Source organism: Daldinia caldariorum (genome assembly GCF_022478825.1).
Source record: "Daldinia caldariorum strain CBS 122874 unplaced genomic scaffold F4812scaffold_2, whole genome shotgun sequence".
NCBI classification, from domain to species: Eukaryota; Fungi; Ascomycota; class Sordariomycetes; order Xylariales; family Hypoxylaceae; genus Daldinia; species Daldinia caldariorum.
The window spans coordinates 2,595,038-2,609,908 of record NW_025953038.1 but is presented as its reverse complement, the minus strand read 5'-3'; the positions used below and the strand labels follow the sequence as shown (position 1 = coordinate 2,609,908).

Genomic DNA, 14,871 nt, shown 5'->3' with positions numbered 1-14,871 from the left:
GCCTAGGTACCCCGTTGTGGTTGTCGCCGTGGGTTGTTTTTGCTACCGCCGCGCCGGCTGTTACTGTTTACATTCGTTCCCCCACCACATTTTTTTTTTTTTTTTTTTTTTTTTTTTTCCTTAGGCCACCTGGAGGCTCGGTATCTCTCTTTCTTGAAAGAAAAGAGGGAGGAGATAAAGAGAGGATTTGCATCGTAAATACAATAATACTGACTATATTCTAGGCGGCTGTGCCCAATGGCTAGGAATTCAACCGCCTCCTCGGGATGATGCATTATGCGCGGAGAATCTTCAAACCATTTCCAAGGGAATTGAGCGTAGTAACCATATACGAATATCTCTGAATGGAGCTACGTACCCAACCCGTCTGATTGATGTGGGGGCTAAGGGAAGCAACTTCTGCCGACTTGTAGAGACGAAAGCCGATCCCGCATTTGCGCAGTCTTCTGATATTCAATATGCAACTTTAAGTTATTGCTGGGGACCACCGGAAGACTCTTCTCGGCAGTTCAAGACGGAGACGAGCTCGTTTCAAAAGAGAACAGTCGGATTTGGCATCGATCAGGCTTCCCCAATCCTCCGGGATGCTGTTCGGGTTGCGCAAACTTTAGGAATACGGTATCTCTGGGTGGATGCGGTGTGCATTATCCAAGACGATAAACAGGATTGGTATAAGGAATCCTCGCAGATTTCTCTGATATTCCAGAATTCCGCTCTGACTATCTGTAGTCCGGCTTCTACGTCTTGTCAGGAGGGATTCCTTAACAGGAATTGGACTACGACGAGAATAAGATTCCAGTCTAGGATCAACAGGGCGGTATCCGGGTCTTACACTCTCCGCCTCGTCGGCGAGGTGAAAGATTACTTTCACGCCACTTCTGATGGACTATCTCTCGCGCTAACGCATAGCTCTTGGGCTACAAGAGGGTGGATACTTCAGGAATACGAGTTATCACAGCGGGCGCTCGTGTTTACCAAGACGAATTTACATGTTATCACTGAGCATGGCGTCCAGTCCGAAGCAGACGAGACAATAGATATATCGGAGCGTACTCGCGGGGCTAGTTTTCTTCCTGGTAGTCGTAACGAGTTGAACAAGTATCTGAACTTCTTGTCCCTGGTCGAGGACTACTCGGCAATGAAGCTCACTCATCGTTCTGACAAATTTCCTGCGATATCTGGACTTGCTAGTCGACTATATAACGGCGGGGGTTACTACGCAGGGCACATACTCCCGCACATCGACTTGCTTTGGACGTCTGTGCTTTGTCAACCAGTCGATCGCATCACAAGAGAAGCGCTAGTCGAAACTCTGAAGTCTCAGGACCCCTACGTCGCACCCTCGTGGAGCTGGGCTAGCCGGAATCATGCAGTTACATTTGGCGACGGGCGGCTCAGATTGGTTTCTCAGGAGTTAGACTTTCCAAAGATCCGGGCGGAATGTCACGTCGTCGAGGCAAAGACGTCGATTACAGGCGTAGATCTATTCAGTGGCATACAAGACGGAGAACTCACTCTCCACAGTGTCGTCGTACCTCTCATAACCCAAACCGAGCTACAAGGAACCGAAAATGGAATGTTTGTGCAATTGCTCGCAGGTGTTGATGGTAACAGCAAAGTATGCCGGCTTATCGAGGCCGGCCAGTATATAGCCGATCTCAGCTTCGACTGGAACGAGATGGACGCCGGAGAGACATTTGATGACCTATCGTTAGTCTTGATTGGAAGTCGCGATACCAAGGGCCTCTCCTGGGAGCCGATTAAGCTTATATATGAACATGAATTGCTCGATGAGGCGGAGGAGAAGTTGGTTGAAGAGAGGGATACTAGCATGTCAAATTTTATTGTTAGGGGGCGTCCCGATGCCGCGAGTCTGCGCGGAAAGCGAGTTTTTTATAGGGTTCATCACTGTCGCGGGTGTGATGGTGATGATAATGAAAACGACGAAGATCACATGACAGAAGATCGACTAATCTGCGATCCGTGTCAAAACCACAAGATAGGTATTACGCATGGTAAGGTTGTTGATGCGGAAAGGGAATATCAGCGACACGTATCAGAGGTTTATGAAGGACAGAGGCGATTGTCACGACATAGCGATAGCGATAGCGATGATGATGATGGTGATGATGACAATAGGTATGCTTATGGCATTATCGTTCAACCCGTTCCTAGTTCGGGGAAATATTTTCGGGTTGGCGTATTTCTATCCGTGCCTCGGGAACGCGGTGGTTTGAAATACTTTCGGGATAAGCCGAAGCGAAATGTTGAGATCGTCTAACATAGAAAGCCTGTTTTGCAATCCCTATTTTGCAGTTGGGCACACTGGCAAATAATTTTGCCAGGTTTTTATATAATACGATGATTTTTTTTTTTTTTCTCATAAGACGTTTAAACGAAGGAGTTTAGAAGGCTGAAGGTGAGATGATGATTCATCTAAGGTTAGAGAATTTTATGGATGGAGGTAGCGATAGCTATCTCCGATGTATTCTAGTACTTAGGTACCTAGGTAGGTTTGGTACCTGAGCTAGTAATTGTTACCCGCCATTACGTTATGTAACAAGTGCCCTGAGTTAACCTAGCGAAAAATGCCTTAGTCAAGCCAGTACCTAAAAGAGGTACCTACCTTAATGAGGTGCACATATATTCCGTTAAGTTGTGCACACGAGAGGCATATTTTTAAAAAAAAAAAATAAAAAAATAAAAGAATTTAACTTATCAACCTCAATTTTCAATTTGCAGGCTCAACTTACCTTGGTACCTCTAATACTTCGTTCTTTGGCTCCTCAGTGGGGACGGGCTGTTACGTTACCCAACACCGTCTAAATACAGATAGGTAACAACTATCGTCAGATATGTTACCGCCTTTGTTACTCTGCGCATGATCCTGATATAAATACTCCACTCCATAAAACCGACAAGTTCTTTGAGGGCGATAGTTTCATCTCCCCGGCCCTCGATAACAAAATACAAAATACCCGAGAGATTGCGGCTCTACAAGATGACCTCCCTCAGCACCTTTCAATGTTTTAATAACCTCCCTAAGGAACTCCGTATTCTGATCTGGGAGTACCACTTTGAAAGTGCTCGTATCCACGTCATCCATCCTTCTCCTGAGACTCATTTGCGAAATCCGAAGAGGGACGTTCTTCTATTTCATTGTACCGTTCTGGACTCGGCCACCAACCTCATCATTCCGGATGGCCTGCCCCCGTCTCTCTTGATCAACCATGAGGCTTATAACATTGCCATGTCGTGTAAGCGCCAGTGGACGCCCGTCATTTTCACCAATGACCTTGCCGACTCGGTCAGCTCAGGCCGAGCTCGCGTGCATTTCCAATTCTCTCTGACTGCCGGTTCGAACGTCCCTGTCGAGTTTAATGATACGCGGCCGCAAGCGCGCCCCGTCTACGTTGACTGGGAGCGCGATATGCTCTACCTCTGCGTATCGAACGCCGAGCAAGCGTTCTGGTCGATGCGCACCGTGCGCTGGCGAGACCGCGTGAGGAAACTGGCCGTGCTCGTGCCGCAGAGCGAATTCGACAGGGCCATCCCTTTCGGTCCGACGGATCCCATCCGCGAAGTCCTGGAATCCATGACGGAGCTCGAGGAGCTGTTCGTCGTGCTGGTCCCTCAGGTCGACGGTCTTGTCCCTGTCGCTGCTACTCCTTCCTCTAATGTACTGACCGGTCTTTCAAGAGATGGGTTCGGCTTCGTCCCTTACGTCGAGTATCTCAAGAAAGTCGGCCTCACAAGCAATCACATTCTTTACACTCGCACCGCCATGTCCTTCCGCGAGGCTCTGGCGGACTTACCTAATAAAATCAGGCTCAAGAGAGTCGTCGATGTGGATTGCCTTACTTGCTCTTTCGGCTACTATCGACGTAGTCTCAGTCTCTGTTTTTGAACTACCGTTATTTCGATAGTTCCTAGGTGACAGTTTACGACTTTGTCTATATGGTTGGTTTTCACCTTTCAGTCTACTCAGCATCTCAGAGGGCATAAGTGCATATAATCGGGTTCAATTGAGTAGAGATACGAGGGAGGACATTGAGAATTTCTGCTCCTTTATCTACAGGGGTATATACGGTCTCTATCGCCAACACAAGAATATTCCCAGGCTCTCCAAACATAGATCTCCGCGTCTTAGGTGCGTCTAGTCTACAATATGCCAAGCCTGGAGGTTACCACAGAGTCCTCAATTAACACTTCGTCTAGCGTTGATGAAGTAGCGGTACACATATCAAGGAATGCATTATAATGAGGCATTTTCATTTCTTTTTATTTTTTATTTTTTTCAAGATCGATGAACCGTTCATCTGGCGTCAACCTGCGAAATCAAGCCTAGAAGATACCCCCTATAAATACAGGCCCTCTTGCCCACAGCTCATACCAGTCAAACTATTCTACATCTCATGAAGAAGATAGAAATTAAATCGTTTACGTCCCATGGGCATACCGCGGGTTTACCCTGGGGGTTTATACATTCATACTTAATCGGCCGATACGTATTGTATGGTGCGTGGAGAGGAGGATACCATAGCAAGGCCAGTGTACCAGCTGATAAAGAAGTATAAACGTCTGACAATATCAGAACATTATGAAATCAAGTCCCATAAACAAGCATCTTTTTCGCCATAAATGATGGCGTATATACCTCATCATCGAAAGATTCTAATTGGACATGTGTTTGTACTACCTAGATCCTTTCAAGAAACGACCAGTGCCTGTTGCCAAATATCCGAGTCCATTACCACGAACACTTTAGGCTAGATCTATAGCTACCTAGGTATTTAATGAGTTGATAGTTGATAGTTATTAATGCGAACAATTGATATACTCATAAAAAAAAGATAATTGACCATAGGTCATGTGTAGATATCCCATGAAGGTCCTCACCTCTCTATGTAGGGGTAAGCAATCAAGCAAGTGACCATGGGATCTTGTGCAAACGGAATCCAAGTCCCCCTTAAACATCGTGCGAACCCGTCCCTTGCTCTACATCTCATACAGCCGTTCGACATACCTGGCCTTCCGAATAAGTCCGGATCAACCCTAATTGATAAGAAGGATGAAGTGGCGCCAGCATGGTATGGCGGCTAAAGCGGGATAGCATGGGGGCATTTGCACATTCAGAATATGACGCAGCCAATACAGACTAGAGGACATATGCATTAGAACGCCTCCATAAGCTCGGGGCTTCGAAAAAAAAAATCAATGATATCAGTGGGTTTTACATGCTATCATCTGATAAATGATAGCGTCGCAGGGGAAGAGCTATCTTTGTCGGCCTGTATTATACTTATACCTGGTATCATTATGATATATATAACTGATAGGTTATAAGTGACGAGTCGATATATTGCTTGCACGTAAAGCGTAACCGGAGACTACTACCTACAACGATCGGGTAAATTGGGAGATGCTAACGTTAAGAAATTCTAGAAATACTGGTACGTCGCATCCAGTATTGTACCTATATATACCGGGTAGGTTATCTAGGTCTAGGTACCTAGATTATGGCTATAGTACATTGAGATTGACGTGAAGGAAACTATGTCAATGGATTGATTCTATAAGGTTATACAACTACTTACCTACCTAAGGTATATATAGATGAAAGGTAACCCACTATATACAACCCACGCTATTCATGACAATAGCGGTTTGGCTATTGGCATCTACGGTCAGTGTCCTTAGACTTAAGAGATCTCTCGAATACCAGTAAAAGGCGGTTAAGGTGGAAGCCCGCATAGCCAGCCCATGGGTTTACTCAGGCGGCTTAACTCCCGAGATCTCCTCAAGAGTCCGGATCAACTTATCCTGTGTGGCTTCGTCGTCGAGTGCTTTTGAATATCTTGTTTCATGGCCCGAGCCGGCGGAACTCCGGGCGAGAGACTGATACCAGTATTTCCCCGTCGCGCCCTCGGCAGCCCCTGACCCCTCCGCTAGCAGGACGTAGGTATCAACCGCTGCGTCGATGTCATCGGGCGCCGCCGGGCCACCCATCCTTGTAGGAACCCATCCTGGACTCAAGGCGTTGCTCAGCACACCTCGGTTGGCGAGGCGGCGTGCGAACCAAAAGGCTAACAAGGCGTCGTGCAGCTTGCTATCGCTGTAGGTGCACTGCCGGATATTGCGCAATAAGGGGTCACCGCCCTTGTGCATGCCACTAGAGACGAAGACATAGCGCTTCGGCGGCGGGTTTATCAAAGAGGTTAACACGTACGGCGCTAGCGTGTTGATGGCAAAGAGCACAGGAATTCCGTCCTTGTTTTTGACGCCATCCACGCCATGCATGACGGCGGCGTTATGAAAGATAGCATCCCAGGGGCCGGTTTCGTTCAGCTGTTTCGCCAGCGCCTTGGTTTCTTCCGCGGACGCCAGGTCCGCGACGAACACGCCCTTAGCCCCAGGACAGGCCGCGCGCGCGTCCTGGGCTCTTGGGCTATTTCGGGCGTGAAGATAGACGTCGTGGCCCCGCTGGATGAGGACCCGGGCCGAGCGTATCGCAAGGCCTTTTGCATCTGATGATCCGGTGATGAAGATGCGGGCCATGGTGTGTCAAAGAAGATAAGACGGTTTTACGTACCTAACCTATTATCAGCGAGTAAAGACCGATACTAAATTCCCTAACCTAGGCGTTTAAGACGAATTTATAGGATATCGCCATTCGGGTTTGGACCCAAAAAAATCGGCTCCAGATTAGAAATCAAGATTGATTCATCGAAAGTCAGAGACCGCTTTTAGTATAATGACGTTCCAATAATTACCTAGGTTAGGTAGGTATATGCTAACACAGCAAGCTATCTACTAAAAAGACATTGACGATGCTGTGGACATGATAAGGTCACATAAGACCTTGCCCGATAAAATTTCAAATGTTGAATGTTGATATTTATGAATAAGAACAAGACTCGGGCGAACTTCATTTATAAGGTAGTCGGTGCCATTTATTAAGCTGCATTATATGATGTTAGGTATTTCCAAGCTTGTCGTAAAAACAATATAAAACTTGCAAAGGCCACATGGAAATATACATAGTATACTTCGTACATGTCAACAAATCAAAGCTTCAAAAAAAGTCAGGTACCTGTCTTAGAACATGCCAACCTAAGAATAGGTAGTACAAGAGATCCAACTACCTAATCGAATTCATGTACTATTTTGTATGTACACGTGCTATGTACCCCAGCAGAAAGGCGTCAAAAAGCTGGCGTACCCGACCTCATCTAATAGTAATAAAATGAACAAAAAGGATGATCATAAACCTTAACTTATTTTTACATTTTATTCTCCTTGTATTGAATTTTATTTTCTATTTAAAACTTTGTGAAAGATATTTAATGTGAATGTACATATAGTGTGAGAGTGCGCCACATTTTTTAACGCCTTTCTGCCCCAGATCTAAAGTTATTGCTTGCCCCACTAAGCTAATATTTAAAGCGTTTGGCTCCTGCGGGCTGCAGGCTATTGGTGGGATGGGAATTTAGCCTTACCTCATCACTGACTTTCATCATTGAATTTAAACCGTCTGACCGTACTGCGATCGCAAATCACACAAAGGAGACGATACCAAACAACACCCGACAGTAATTATGACCGGAGAACAGATTACACTAACGTTAGAGAAATAATCGATAATTCTATATACAATGACCGGCAATTCAACCGGGCGCAAACCTAATGGGGGTTTATCAGCCTCGTCCGCATCGGGTCAGAACGAGACTTCGAAAACAGCTAAAACTAAAGATTCTCCCCGGGGCAAGAAGGTCATAATTCGTCGACTTCCGCCGGGCATAACAGAGGCGGAATTCTGGGCTATCTTGGGAGATGAGTGGAAGAGCGGAAATGGGAAAGCAGAGTGGATGAGATTCCAGGAGGGTCAAATATCACACGAGTAAGTCCTACAAACCATACAAACAATGCAAACCAATGCAAACCACATAAAACCAAGATAAAGAAGAAACATCTACTTATTTTCCTTACTTACCTACCTATTCAGTCCGTCGAACCCGTCCATGCCCGCGCGTTGTTATCTACAGGTCCGACCCGAAGACATACCTATCTTAGCTGATATCGTCCGAGCATCAACTTGGGAAGATGAGAAACGAACCTTCTCCGACTCAGCCCTTGTAGGGCCCCCCTATCTAGAGCTTTCTATCTACCAGAAGGTCCCCACTACGAAGAGACGCACAGATTCTAAGCAAGGTACTATCGATCAAGATCCCGATTTCATGGCTTTTCTCGACAGTCTTACTCGGGATACCACCAACGTGAAAGAAGGTGATGCCGAACAAGTAGAGGATGCAAGCAAGGCAGATACTAAGGTCACCACTACACCTCTGGTCGAATTTCTCAAGGAAAAGAAAGCCAATAAGGGAAAGGAGAGCAGTAACGTTAAGAGTGGTGGTAAGCATGCTAGGCATGAATCCCAGGGTGTGAAATCGAAAGGGGGCCACGAAGATTCTAAGAAGAAGGGAAAGGACACCAAGGCCGAAAAAGCTGAAAAAGCTGCGGATAAGGAGGAGAAAAGGGTCAAGGAGCCCGTGAAGCTCCTCACCAAAAAGTCAGCCGCTGTGGAGTCAGCCGAGGCAACCAAACCGACGTCCACCCAGGCTAGTACAAGTAATACTGCTGAAGAGGCGGCACCTAAGAGCCGCCGGGCTAATATTGCCGCCGCTGCTAAGATCCTACAACGTGATCTTGGCCTCAGCCCAGGCAGCGCCCACAGGAGAGCTCGTCAGGATGCTGCTAAGGCGGAAGCGGCCGCTAAGGTAGACGCCAGTAAGGAAAAGGAGAAGGAAAAGGAGAAGGTTCCATCTTCTGCAGCTCCGACTGCATCAAGTCAACCCTCTTCATCAGCACCTCCATCCGCCCCGACAGCCCCGAAAGCCCAAGCAACTGAAGGTTCACGTCGGTCTCGAGGTTCAAGGTCTTCTAAGCAGAGTGCAACTAGTGACGCAGCTAAGGGAAAGGCGGCTGATAACGCAGGCAGCACGACAAAGTCTACCCCGATGGTCACCCCAATTATCCTTAAAAGAAAAGACGATGCACCTCCGAGTAGCTCGGCCCCGGCTGCTCCGGCTACACCTGCTGCTCCTGCTGCTCCGGCCTCCTCGACTTCAACTCCCCCAACTGGACCCAAGGCTGCTGGCAAGGCCACATCATCCAACAAACCGGGCCCCTCACAGAAGAAAACGTCTAGTCAGCCATCAGTAACTGCCGGGGCGACACGGGCGTTTGTGAAGCACGCGAACCCTTCACAAGGCGTCACTGAGCCATTACTTAAACAGGCTATGGAAGCGTACGGGTCCGTTACATTTGTCGAAATTGACAAGCGGAAAGGCTTTGCATATGTTGACTTTGGGGATCATGATGGATTAGTCAAGGCTATTTCTGCAAGCCCTATTTCTGTCGCGCAAGGCACGGTGCAAGTACTGGAGAGAAAGGAGACCAAGAAGTCAACTCAGCCGCCAACACAACCAGCAAGCGATAAGACGAGTAATGAAACTCCACCAGATCGTCCCAAACGAGGTGGTCGCGGCAGAGGTCGTCGAGGAGGAGCTACTAATACTGGAAGTGCAAATCCAACAAATGAAGCAGCTGGATCTTCGGCGACGGCTCCCCCTCCGGCTGCCAATTCAAATAATGCCACGTCTTCCAATTAAAGATAATCACGTATCTAATATCACCATCTTTGCTTACCGCAACTTCCATGTACATAACGATTCATCGGTAGAAGACGGAGGGAGTCGGTCTATTCAGCGTTCTTTATAACATCGCCCTGAAAGTCCTTGTGTTTATGCCGGAGGGTAAGGCATGGCTACATAGGTTAGGTAGAGGTAGGTAATGAGTATTCCCAAGGACATGGTTCTATAGGGCAATACTCCTATGAGCAGCTTCGAGTGTTAAGTCGGAACGACTCTCGACATTTTTTAGGGGATTGTGCCTAGCTCTGAAGAAAGGGTCGTCAAATAAGCCTAAGTTACACTTAACGCCCATTATCTTACGTACACGGGATTATAAAGTTGCTAATTTCGCAGTGCCATCTCTTGTCGTCTGTATCCTTGTTAGCAGGGTTGGTATTATGATACTTGAATGAAAGCTGTGCGTTGAGGTAAACTTCTAGGGAAAAGTTATAGAACTGAACCATCCCTCCAGCGTTGAACCATTGCTGAATCGCATCCGCAGGGGAGTCTATCACCTGATATTCTTGTTGTATATTTAGTATGATAAATAGTACGTCTTTCTTAACGTGTGTCAATACCGGTATCATCAGCTATAACGAATCTATCAAAGCCTCAGTCATCAAGCGCTTGGTATAACATAGGATGGATATGGGCAGGTACGTCGTCAAGTTCGTTATGTGCCCTAAGGGCTGTTCAATGCGTGTTTCGTAGCTACCTTTGTTAAGCCACGATAGACTTACATCGTAACTCCTCTAGTTCTGCCTAGTTGGATCACAACTTTAAATGGCATGAGAAAATCCTTCATGACTTGCCGATTACCATGACGCATGAAAGGGGCAGTATTACGTCCAGACTGTGGAGCTCCGTGTGCTGCGAAATGCTGGCAGGCGAAACATGTCACTAAACACCGCTTACGGGACGATCTTTTCATGGACATGACCTTCACTACTGGCACCACGGCATCTGGCTCAAATCAGGAACTATTATTAGATAGACTACGCGAAAAAGCGACCCCCGTGTGTGAAGCCAGCACCTTATCTTCGCCCCTCCAAGCCTCCGCATAGCATCAGTACAGAGGCGAGCCTCTCGTAACGCGGAGAACCCGTACCTTGCATACGCCCCCCTATCGATCTTACTTCGGTCCCAATTCCTCAACCGACCCGATATGTGAGGTCAGCATCGAAGTCAGCATCGAAATTGGCCGATAAACCCACGCTTTGAGGGAAGACCGACTGCTTAAAGGACCTTGACTCTGTGAAGGCATTCCCCCACGTGTATTAATGGAACCCCGAGTCGTGATGGTTTCTGCAGATTCAACTCTTGGACGGAGGTATAATGAGATGTGTTGAGCGGATTAGGTAGATACCTGTATGACAGGTACTTGAGAATTGAATCCCCCTTTTTTTCACGGAGGACGCCAAGACGTACTAGTTGTGCATCGATTCTATTGGGGAGTCCGGATTGAAGCGCATCGTATAGTCTACCTCTTCGTAATAGCTTAGGAAAACTCGAGAATAAGTGTTGAGAGCGTACCTACCATAAAGCTCATTTTTTCGACTTAACTCGACTCCTACAAAATTGCCTCCAAACATAGATGTAACTGTAGGACTTAAGATTAGGTACTCGTTAGTTATGCAGGGCATCTTCAGCTTGGTATAAGACTCCCCATCAGTATAAGACTCTTTGTCTAGTGGAAGTTGCATGGCTATAGCGGGGTTACGCCTTGTTCTCGTCGGGGCTATCTCATTCACGATGCAAGGAATAACTACCTAATCTAACCTACCCCAATACATCTTCCTCCACGCCGGGAAATCGTGCCAATGCAGAGCCTGCAACCCCGCGCCAGTAGCGGCAATTACCATGATCTAGATCTACCACGCGCTCACAGTTCCATGGATGTCTAACAAGAGTTGCAGTAGCCAAGCATAAGAAGTCGGATTATCTGCCATATATGGTATAGATGCCTTCTTTTGGGTATGCAGTCACTTCCTCATTCCCATTTTTTCCCTTCCTCCTCTCCTCAATTAAGATACCAGGTCGGTAGCATGTCTTTCAATGTGACTGTAACATTGCACCAGATGCTTACTGAAGTAGGCCACCCAAAATCAACTCCCCTCGTATGACCACAATTCTCAAGGGCTATCATGTCCTTTGCACGCATTTCTCGCTACCTTAGATTAGGTAGGCTAAGTACCTAGGCCGATATCCAACTCCGTACGCCGAAATACTATTATGAACTTGGTGACGAAAAATGCGTTCAACTAGCTACCAGTAAAAAAGGTAGGTACCTATAGTTATTAGATCACCAAGACGCTCGCATGGCTCGACAAGTACTTCTGACTCTCGCTCCTGAAATCGTCCGCAAGCAGGTTGCTCCTGTTGTTCCAGAACTGCATGAGCTGGCGGCTCTCCTTCCACTGGGGCCAGGGGGCGAAGTCGGCGCCCGCGCCCGTGCCGCCGTTGGGGTCCATCGTGTGCACGAACGAGATGTAGTAGCTCTGGATCGCCCGGCTCGCGTAGTTGGGCAGCACCCCGTAGAACACCTGCAGGATGTCCGACGCGTGGAACGTGCCCAGGACCGGCGTCCCGCGGTCGTACGACGAGAGGTACGACCACGCCGGCACCCCCGGGTTCGCCGCCAGCGCCGACTCCAGGAAGATCCGCCGCGTGAGCGTGAACACGATGTCCCCCAGGATCGCCGCCAGCCGCTTGAATTGCGGGTATATGTTGTTGAAATCGCCCGTGTTGAAAGGACTGCCGGCGGCGACGGATGAATCGTATGTGTTGACGAGGCCCACGATATCGTCCCTCGTCACATCGGGGAAGAGCACTTTCCAGATGTAGTCGACGAGCTTGTCGGTAGTTGTAATGTTGGGCTGGAACAAGCTAAAAAGCGTCCCTTCGTCTTCTTGGTCCCCTATAATCATAGGCACGGCGGCGTATTTACCGCCGAGGGCGAGGACGTCGGGACTATCGGTCAAAACAACGCCATCCGGTCGCGGGAGGTACGACAAGGAGACAGATGTGTAGCCCAGAATGCCAGGGACACTGTTCGCGGCATTCAGGAACGTCTTGTAGTCGGCATCCCGCAGACACCCGAGCGTATCCTTGGCTGCGGCGCAGCCTGCCGCTTTCACTACGGTATTGTACGTATCTTGGCAGCGGCCGCAGTCTACCGGCTGGGCTGGGACCACGCTCCCGCTATTCATAATAGCCGCGCGGAACAGCTTCTTCCCTTTATAAGTGTTGTTGCCGTTGTACAGAGCCATCTGATCGAACACGGAGATAGCCCCGGCCGATTCGCCCCAGATGGTCACCTTTTCGGGGTCGCCGCCGAACAGCGCAATGTTGTCCTGAACCCATTCCAAGCCCATGCGCTGGTCCAGGAGCCCCAGATTCGCCGCCCCGTCGGCAAGGACCTCTTTCCCGGGCATGAACCCGAACCCGCCGACGCGGTAGTTCACGGAGACGAATATGAAGGGTTTCCCCTGGCTCACGCCGTTGGAAACCAGCGAGGAGGCGTCGTACATTTGCGGGCTGCCGAGCTCGAACCCGCCGCCGAATATCCAGAAGAGGACGGGCAGTTTGGCGTCGGCCTTGGTGCCCTTGGGCCGCTGGACCCTCATCGTCAAGCAGTCCTCGGTCTGGCCGGTGACGGTCTGGAAGAGCGGCGTGTTGATGAGGTTGCCGAGCACGGCCGTGATGAGGTCGCCCTCGGTCGAGAAGAACATCTGCGGGCACGAAGGGCCGGCTCCGGTGGCGTCGAATGTGCCGAGAGAAGAGGTGAGCCTCTGCGGCGGCTTGAGGCGCAACTTCCCCACCGGAGCTTGCGCGAAGGGAATGCCGCCGTAGTTTTCGACATTGTTGGAGACGGAGCCCACAATAGTCCCTTGCGGTATGACCACCGAGGTCTTCGCGGCTCGCTCTTCCAAGGTCGGGCTCGGTGCCGGGAAGGCGGCGGCCAGGCTGGCGAGCACAGTGGCAGATAATAGAGAAGTGAATACCTTATACATGGTGGGTGGGTAGTGGCCCGCCAGAGGAGAGGAGAGGGACTGGAAGGGGACTGAAGGAATAGTTGTCCCTTTCCTTAATTGGTATTGCGAACTGGGGAGAGACTTGTTTAGAGACAAAAGTCTCAAAGTGACTCCTGGAAGGCATGTTAATTTTATATTGACTCTCTTGCCAGGGTGACATGTCAATTCTAGCGTTAAAGGGATGGCCTAACTCAGGACCATCCGCAACATTAGCCCTTCGTTTACTGTTTCTGATCCAGGTGACCAGCGTGGGAAAAGAAATTTTGATTCCCCATCGGACCAAGTGCCCGATTTGAATTTACACATCTTTACCCGATTCCGCAGGTGCTCCAAAGTTTAGGTAGGTAAGCTCTTATAAACGCGCGCTGCGGAAAAGAAATCCGAATAAGAATCTCTTAACTCGTTCTCTTCCCCACGGGGTAAGTATGCCGCCTTTGGAACCCTTCCGGTGTCGAGAAGCTTAGCCATGCATAATACAGAGCTGAAAATGGCATAATCTAAATACTCTTTGGGCGAACACCCCCGACACCATGTGAAGCCTACACCGTAGAATTTCTGTTCCTGGCTGCTAGTGCAATCGAGGCACAGCTTCCATGCAATATATCGGCGCGATTACTCCTAGATTTGAGCGCCTGACTATTTGTGAACAGCTTGGTAAGTGGTGTACGGTGTGAGAGCAACCAATAATGGATGACCCCATTGACGCCGATGGCGTATTGGCACACGAATAGTCTATCAGACGGGGGTGTATATACGTGGTTATGGTTGGCTGGATCCTCCAGTAGATTCGAAATGACAGGTAAGTACCCCCTACCCGTAGTGCCCAGCGTGTTTGAAATAGTTACGTGGTTAGACTATCGGGGTAGTTTAAGAGTTGATCATAAAACCACGATCCAAAGCTGATCCAATGACGACATCACATTACCCCAGGAAAAGCCCCGCCATAGTTTGTGGGGGGTGGGATTGGCAGATGTGATTGTAGCAATGTAGGCCCGAAATCAATTCTGTAGCAAAGCGTTGGGCTAAAGAAGCCAGGCTGCCACGCAGCCAGGCAGTCTTTTGCGGGGTAACAAGGGGATGCTGACGATGTCCCTGTCAAAGGATCTCTCCTATGCGAAATAAGGGGTTTGGCAGTTGTCCTATTA

The 14,871-nt window shown here is 48.7% G+C and overlaps 6 protein-coding genes across 6 annotated transcripts in view; 3 read left to right on the top strand and 3 right to left on the bottom strand.

Moving 5' to 3' along the window:
• F4812DRAFT_449660 (HET-domain-containing protein) overlaps positions 1-2,281 on the top strand; it is a gene marked incomplete at both ends in the record, with an annotated part of 2,969 nt that extends 688 nt beyond the window's left edge. Inside the window, one exon of the mRNA XM_047935998.1 lies at positions 225-2,281. Coding sequence (XP_047794079.1) covers positions 225-2,281 — 2,057 coding nt within the window. The remainder of the gene's footprint in view (positions 1-224) is intronic.
• Positions 2,282-2,838: 557 nt separating this feature from the next.
• Positions 2,839-4,268, top strand: F4812DRAFT_415353 (uncharacterized protein). Its single transcript, XM_047932973.1, has one exon. The coding sequence runs from the start codon at positions 3,002-3,004 to the stop codon at positions 3,905-3,907; it is 906 nt and encodes a 301-aa protein (XP_047794078.1). The 5' UTR covers positions 2,839-3,001; the 3' UTR covers positions 3,908-4,268.
• Positions 4,269-5,412: 1,144 nt separating this feature from the next.
• F4812DRAFT_415351 (putative short chain dehydrogenase) lies at positions 5,413-7,056 on the bottom strand. Its single transcript, XM_047932972.1, has one exon. It carries the CDS (start codon positions 6,556-6,558, stop codon positions 5,770-5,772), a length of 789 nt encoding a protein of 262 aa, XP_047794077.1. The 5' UTR covers positions 6,559-7,056; the 3' UTR covers positions 5,413-5,769.
• Positions 7,057-7,483: 427 nt separating this feature from the next.
• On the top strand, positions 7,484-10,017 carry F4812DRAFT_191424 (Smg-4/UPF3 family-domain-containing protein). The gene is made up of 2 exons (XM_047930133.1): positions 7,484-7,900; positions 8,006-10,017. Exons 1-2 carry the CDS (start codon positions 7,656-7,658, stop codon positions 9,669-9,671), a joined length of 1,911 nt encoding a protein of 636 aa, XP_047794076.1. The 5' UTR covers positions 7,484-7,655; the 3' UTR covers positions 9,672-10,017.
• Positions 10,018-10,842: 825 nt separating this feature from the next.
• Positions 10,843-11,702, bottom strand: F4812DRAFT_191330 (uncharacterized protein). The gene is made up of 2 exons (XM_047930131.1): positions 11,230-11,702; positions 10,843-11,176 (listed from the first exon to the last, which is right to left on the bottom strand). Exons 1-2 carry the CDS (start codon positions 11,393-11,395, stop codon positions 10,929-10,931), a joined length of 414 nt encoding a protein of 137 aa, XP_047794075.1. The 5' UTR covers positions 11,396-11,702; the 3' UTR covers positions 10,843-10,928.
• F4812DRAFT_191407 (sterol esterase) lies at positions 11,402-14,060 on the bottom strand. Its single transcript, XM_047930132.1, has one exon. It carries the CDS (start codon positions 13,703-13,705, stop codon positions 11,990-11,992), a length of 1,716 nt encoding a protein of 571 aa, XP_047794074.1. The 5' UTR covers positions 13,706-14,060; the 3' UTR covers positions 11,402-11,989.
• Between the last annotated feature and the right edge of the window lie 811 nt (positions 14,061-14,871).